At 52.3% G+C, this 6470-nt stretch overlaps 1 protein-coding gene across 1 annotated transcript in view; it reads right to left on the bottom strand.

Annotated features, from left to right (window-relative positions):
• Positions 1 to 483: 483 nt before the first annotated feature.
• The window catches only part of Dmrtb1 (DMRT-like family B with proline-rich C-terminal, 1), a gene marked incomplete in the record, with an annotated part of 6853 nt that continues 866 nt past the window's right edge, over positions 484 to 6470 (bottom strand). The window contains 3 exon segments of the mRNA XM_013521575.1: positions 484 to 1228; positions 2263 to 2446; positions 4343 to 4533. Of these exon segments, the coding sequence (XP_013377029.1) occupies positions 1164 to 1228; positions 2263 to 2446; positions 4343 to 4533 (440 nt within the window).

Genomic DNA, 6470 nt, shown 5'->3' on the forward strand with positions numbered 1-6470 from the left:
CGGAGAGCGGAGGCTCAAGGAGCGCAGGCTGCATCGCCACTTGTGAAGGCTCCAGGCTTATGGGTCCCAAACCTGGGGGGGCCAGGAACCGCGGCAAGAGCCCAGGTGCAGGGAGGGTCGCGACACGGGCCCCACCGGGCCAGGCTAGCCCACAGACCTGGGGGACCGAGGCCCAGCTGCAGCAGGACGCACTGCTTTGTTGCACGGGCTGTGTTGTGCCGGGGCCTCCCAGTGGTTAGCCTGCAGGCCTGGAAGCGCTCATCACATTGGGAAAATAGCCTTATTCACTGGTGTTGCCTGGCTGAAAAGTCTTTCTAAAACTTAAGTGTAATGAAAAAAAGGTCCCCTGGACCAGGCCTACTGCACGGGAAGGACTTGCCTAGGTGACAGGCGCTGTACTAGGCTCTCCCAGCCCAGCCCAGGCTCCTGCCTAACACAGCCTCCCATGAGGATTACAGAGCACACACCTTCCGCCAGGATTTCTGCTGCTTATTTTATTTCAACAGTCAACTGTCCCCAGGGAAGAAACCCCTGAGGTCACAGCCCATTCAGCACACCACTCTATTCTCAGAAAACTGCATCAGGGCTCCCAACTAGAAAAACATCAAATAATAAAACTTGAACAGATTTTTAAACCAAAAATGAGGCCTATCATAGCTTAAACTCAGTGGAAGGAAGTGAAATGGCTGTGGTGGTCAGGACACCTTCCAGCAAAGGGGTGAGGGGCACGCCAGGCAAAGGCAGGGACGCTGCAGAACCTGCTGTCAACGCCCCGGTGACCGCTGTACCTGAGAGCAGTGGTGCCTCAGCACCGGGGACAGACAGAGGTCGCAGAAGGCTGAAATAAATGGTACCTTCTGTCCTGAGAGGCGCCTGAGGCGGTCAAAGACTGCCCCGGGGCTGAGTCTGTTGAACTGCACTCAGGATGGTTAAATTCATTCCCAAATGTGTGCTTCACCAGCCCTACTCCTCAGAGCCCTGGCCTCCTCTCGCCCATGCTCCCTCCAGGGCCTCTCCAACCCCTCCTGCCTTCTATCTCAAAATGGGGATGAGCTCCCACCTTATACCTCTCAACATCCTCCCTCCCTGAAAAACACAACACAGACAAGACAACAATGGCCACCACCCCTGACCCCCAACGCTGGCAAGGCTGGCGGCTGGGCTTAGTCAGACTGCTCCTGAGATGAGGGCTGGCAAGGCTCACCGGGCACCTCCACATCCTGGTCATCTGTGAAGGACAGAGAAGGCAGCTGGATTTAGAAAGAGGGCGAGTTACCTATTCTCAGATGCAGATTTCCTACAAGATTTTCTCACTCTTCCCAGCTCTATGGAGAGTGAATTTTCCTTTACTTTGCTGAGCAAGGAGACTGGTAAATGTGGTACAGATTCCGTGGTCAGCTCTCTCTCACTCCTCCTCCCAAGCTGGTGGCAGTAGGCACGGTTCCCCACCGCTCTGACCCTCAGCCTGCCCTTCTGTGAGATGTTCCTGCCCTGGCCACACTTGGATGGGTGAAGCAATAAATGACAGCAAACTGTCACTAACACTTTCACGGCTTCAGGTTCTGTTCCATCTCTCATGAGGAGGGACCCTTATAACTCAAGGTGAAAACGACACATAAGGCAGGAAGGCTCAGGAAGACAAGAAGAAAGTCTGTAACCTTTAAAGCCATAGGGCTCTCAAACCCTAAGGTGTTCTCACATGCAGAAGCTCAGTGGACCCCCTCCCTGTAACCCTGTGAGGGGCCCATTCTATGGCTGAGAAGACTGAGGCCAAGAGCTCAGGCCTCCTGGCATAGCAGTGGCAGAGCCACTCAGGCAGGCTCTCGGGGTCCTGTTGGTGTCTCTCCAGAGAGCCTCCTGCTGCAACTCCAGGTTCCTCCCTGTTGAGACCCTGCCCAGCCAAGACGCCTGGCCTCTCTGGTTTGAATAACGTCTCACAGGCAGTGTCCTTTCATCCTGCCCATGGTGCCCATATGGTGGAGAATAAGCATTGGACTCAGAGCCAGCCAGAGTCCTGCTTGAATCCTCCCCTGCCATTCACACCCAGAGGAACCTTGTGGAAGCCTCAGTTTCCTCCAGTGGGAACCCCATTCCCGCCTCCCTCGGATGCAGGCTGATGGAGGCTGGGGAGGACATGCGGCTAAGCTTATGCCAGGGCCCAGCGCAGTCTAACCCTGCATCCCTTCTGTCCGTACCCCTTTTGCATGGGCCCCCTGTGGAAGGCCTTGCTGGCTCCCTGGAGGATAGAAGCTTTGCTCTTACCAGTGCCCACAGACAGGGCATTCACCGAGAAAGGTGGGGGCAGCAGAGGCGGTGGTGGTGGAGGGAGGAGGTGCAGCCCAGAGAGGAAGCCTGGTGGGAAGACCAGGGGCTGCGGCTGCTGCTGTGGCGGCGGCGGCGGCGGCACATAGTAGGCCGGGCGGAAGTCTCCTGCTGGGTCCGACACCTACACGCACACACAAGGCCGAGAAGGCAAACGTTAGCCAGGTGGGCGGATCAAACATGTGTCTCATTCTCCAGCCAGGTGCTCCCCACTGGGTGTTTACACCTCCGTGGCAGCGCCATCCGATGTGGTGCAGCTCAGCCCAGATAAACTGCCTGTGATCACACTCTCAGCAAAGGCTGGCTGGCAGGGTTGTCCGTCAGCACCCTGCCTGGACACCAGGCCGTGGGCTTCTGTGCAAGCAGATGGCGCCATGGCTCGGGCTCCGCTTGGGCACAGCCCTTCTTTGTGTGGAGACCGGAGATGCCCTGCTCTCCCTGGGCTGCGGTGGGGTGGCCAGAGGCAGCACATCTTTCCTGCTGGGCAGCCAATGGTGGTCAAGAGCCAAGAGCTCCATGTCTGCATGAGGGGCATCCTTGAGGTTGCAGAAAGCACCTGGGCTCCAGAGTTTAGACAACAGTGGTCTAACCTACTGTACGATGTGCGTCCCAGTCCTGCATTCACACTCTTGCGACCTTGGACAAAAATTTAACTTCTCTGAACCCCGTTTTCGTGACTCTACACTGGGGTAAAAACATGTACCTTGACAGCGCATAAGGGTCAGTAGGAACCCTGGAAATTATCAAGACCAATGGCTTTCAAACATTTTTTTCTTTTAATAGATAGCAAATGATATATGAGTAAAAAAATATACAAAATCTAAAACAGATGCTGCTGGGCTGGAGTGAGGATCAGTGCCCTGTGGGCCTGACCTGGCTGCTCAGCTGACCCCATGGACCTGCTCCCACTCTGCGGTCAATGATCTCCAGCACTTAAATGCCAAGCTGCTGTCTTTCTTCCTCATCCCCTTCCTCTGTAATCAATTCCCCGTCTCCTCACTTCTCTCTTGGAAAACACCTTAATAGATACCTATGGTCATGCTTTTGTGCTGAGGATAGAAGGGGTAATGGTGGTCACTGTTTCTGTGAACTTGCTCTGTGTCTGAACCTACCCACCGGCAGGTCCAGCTTCACAGGGCTTAAGTCAGGCCTGGTCAGCCAGCCGCTGCCCTCCTGCAGTCCTGATGGCCTCAGAGATTACCAAAAGCTAACCTTTTAACCACCCTAGTCTGGAGAGAGCTGCTAACCAAGGCCACAAACATGGTCACACCTGCCTCATACTCCACACAGCAGAAGTGACCTTACCTTTTATACACCGGTGTTCAAAACTCCAGGCTTAAAGAAAGCACTAGTTAATAATTTTTTCTTTTGTCTTTTTGAGACAGGGTTTCACTATGCAGTTCAGGCTGGCCTTGAACTCACTCTGTAGCCCAAGCTGGCCTCAAACTCACAGTGATCCTCCTGCCTCAGCCTCTCAAGTGCTAGGATTATAGGTGTGTGCTACCACGTCTGGCCTCAGTTAGTAATATTATAAAAGAATTAAATTTTACTTATTCTTTCTACAAGTATCTCCTAAGGTTAAATTGACAAGTGCTTGGGGACATTTACCATATTCTTCCTAACTTAGCATAAATGTCACCTCTTCCTGACAGCCCTCTATAGCTGTGGGCAGGAGACCTCCATTTAGTCTTGGCCCTGCCATGAACTTTGCAGCTCCAGGAAACTGTTATTCCCTCTCTGGTGCTAGCAGAATGAAGGGCCTTCTGGTATCTGCATTGCAGAAGTCAAGGGCAAAGGTCACTCCTGGGATCCCGGAGCCTTTTGCTCCAGCTCTGAAAAGCACACGCTCAGGCCAGGCCCAGGCATGCAGAGCTGCCTGCACATGTGACTCCCAGAGGCACACCACTGGAGGGTGGTAACTGGCTTAGGCCAGCACCCACAAAGGCAGCAAGGGCAGCAGACAGCACCTGGGTTCCAGAGGGATAGGAGGAACCTGGCAAGGAGTCAGGGCAGGACTCACCAGTCCTGCTCGGTAGCCAGTGCAGGGGGCATGCTGGTAGCCCTTCTGCATGGCTGGGGATGCATCCTGGCAGCCCAGTGGGAACTGGCAGCAGGAGTACATGGTGGAGTAGCCAAGGTACAGCTTGGAAGGCTCTCTCTCCAGGTACTCAGCTCCCACCACAGAGTCTGAGCTGATGCTCAGAGGGTGCCCTGGAGAGAGGAAACAATGAGGGAAGCGTTAGAAACACAGCTGAGGCCGGGGATATAGTTCAGCGACACAAGTGCCTGTATGGCAAGTACAAGGTCCTGAGTTCGATTCCTGGTACCAAAAAAAGAGACACAAATCGAAACAGAAAGATTCCCACAAAAAAGAAACAAATAGATAATACTAAAAACTTTCTTTTTAACAAACTAAGATAAACTATTAGTATAAAGAAACACAGCTGGGAAAAAGAGCAAGGGTGACAGTAAAATAAACACACGTGTTCAACTATAAAACCTTTTATACTGTGCTTTTGACCTCACTGGTCTTTAAACCTTCAACCACTGCTCTTGTATCTGTCTCAAGGCCTTTGTAGGCATGGAGGACTTTTTCTTCTAACTTCACTCTGCTTAAATCCTCAGTAGAGACAACGCCCGATCTGTGCTGATTTAATAATTTTTCAACTTTATGATGGTGCAAAAGCTTATGCATTCAGTAGATCCAAACTTTGACTTTTGATCTTTTTCTTGGGTTCATGATGTGCAGTAAGATACTCCCTTGAGATTCTGGGCAGCGGCCACAAGTCACAGGTCCTTGGGGCCTGGCCAGGGGAAATAACTGCTACTCTACAGTGAACTGCGTTGCTAAGGTAGGGTGTTCAGTAGGTTACATGTAGTCAATACATTTTTGACTCAGGAGATTTCGATTTACAAGGGGCTGATCAGGAGGTAGCCCCATGGTAAGTGAAGGAGTATGTGCATACAGCTCTACCTTCAGACCACAACTAAATTACCAATTATTAGAGCTCTACACACTGATTTGTGTGAGTCTTTGATCAAACTCCCTGAGGGCAATCAGAATGACTCTCTCATCCTGACTGCTTCATACTCTTGGTGTCTCGCACTGTAAATGCTCAGTTCCTGTTTGTTGAGAGACAGAACAAAGAAAAGCACCCACATCCTTGGACAGGTAACCTCCTGTATGGAGGCTGTTCTACCTGCCTCATCTGACAGTTCCTTGGGTAACCTAGGTTTTCTTAGTAAGTCGCAGAAGGTAGAAATGGCCTTCAGCAGCATCCAGACCAATTCCCTTGGCTTAAGGAGGGGAGACGCTACTGCTAAAAAAAGGAACTTGTCCAAGTTTAAGGGTGAGCAGCCTCCCTGCCTGACTCAAGCCTGTGCCCTTGAGTCAAGACCAAGGAAATATGTGTCTGCACCCAAAAGGAGTTGCTTTTTATAAAAGCCTCAAATCAACAGGTAACTTGAAATTATACTTTAATACCGAAAGAGCACAATGTAGGTAATAATACTGCTGCACAAGGTAAGGGTAGGAAACAGCAACATCTCAGCAGACCGAATGGTTCTCCAGCGCGCGGTACCAAAGCTACACCCAGGAAAAGGGTGGGGAAAGGTGTACAGACACATTGGCCAAAACATAGCCGAGGGGAGGAGCCTCAAACTGCAGGGGAGGGGTTGCACATGCGCAGTCACAGTCAACCGTCGGTAAATTCTACAGAAGCCTCTAACCCAAGAAAATGGCGGGAAGAGGCGCACAGGCGCAGGCCGTCGGACACGTAGAAGGGAGGTCTTCTGGGAAAGGAGCCAGAAGTGCGCATGCGCAGTAGTACTAGTTTCGTGCCCGCGCGGTCCGGAGAAGGCGCCACTGTTACGCCTACCGGGAGCCATTTTTTCCTTTGCAAAGAGTAAAGGAAGATACTGCTGCTAACCGTTAAAAGCCCCCAGAATCTTCCAGTCCTTTCCACCTCTCCTTTTTTCCTTTTGTAAAAAGTCACCCCACCCAAACCCCTACTCAAACAAAGGTGTCTCCAAGCAAGGTAACTTTGGAAAACATTCTCCTCCCGCCAACCGCCCCCCCAACCGCCGCCCCACTGGCTTAGGCCTGGGCCGCCGTCGTGGGAGCGCGAGCCCGCCGGCCCGGGAGGACC

This window comes from Chinchilla lanigera, unplaced genomic scaffold (genome assembly GCF_000276665.1).
Source record: "Chinchilla lanigera isolate Chin_1 unplaced genomic scaffold, ChiLan1.0 scaffold00063, whole genome shotgun sequence".
Classification (NCBI taxonomy): domain Eukaryota; kingdom Metazoa; phylum Chordata; class Mammalia; order Rodentia; family Chinchillidae; genus Chinchilla; species Chinchilla lanigera.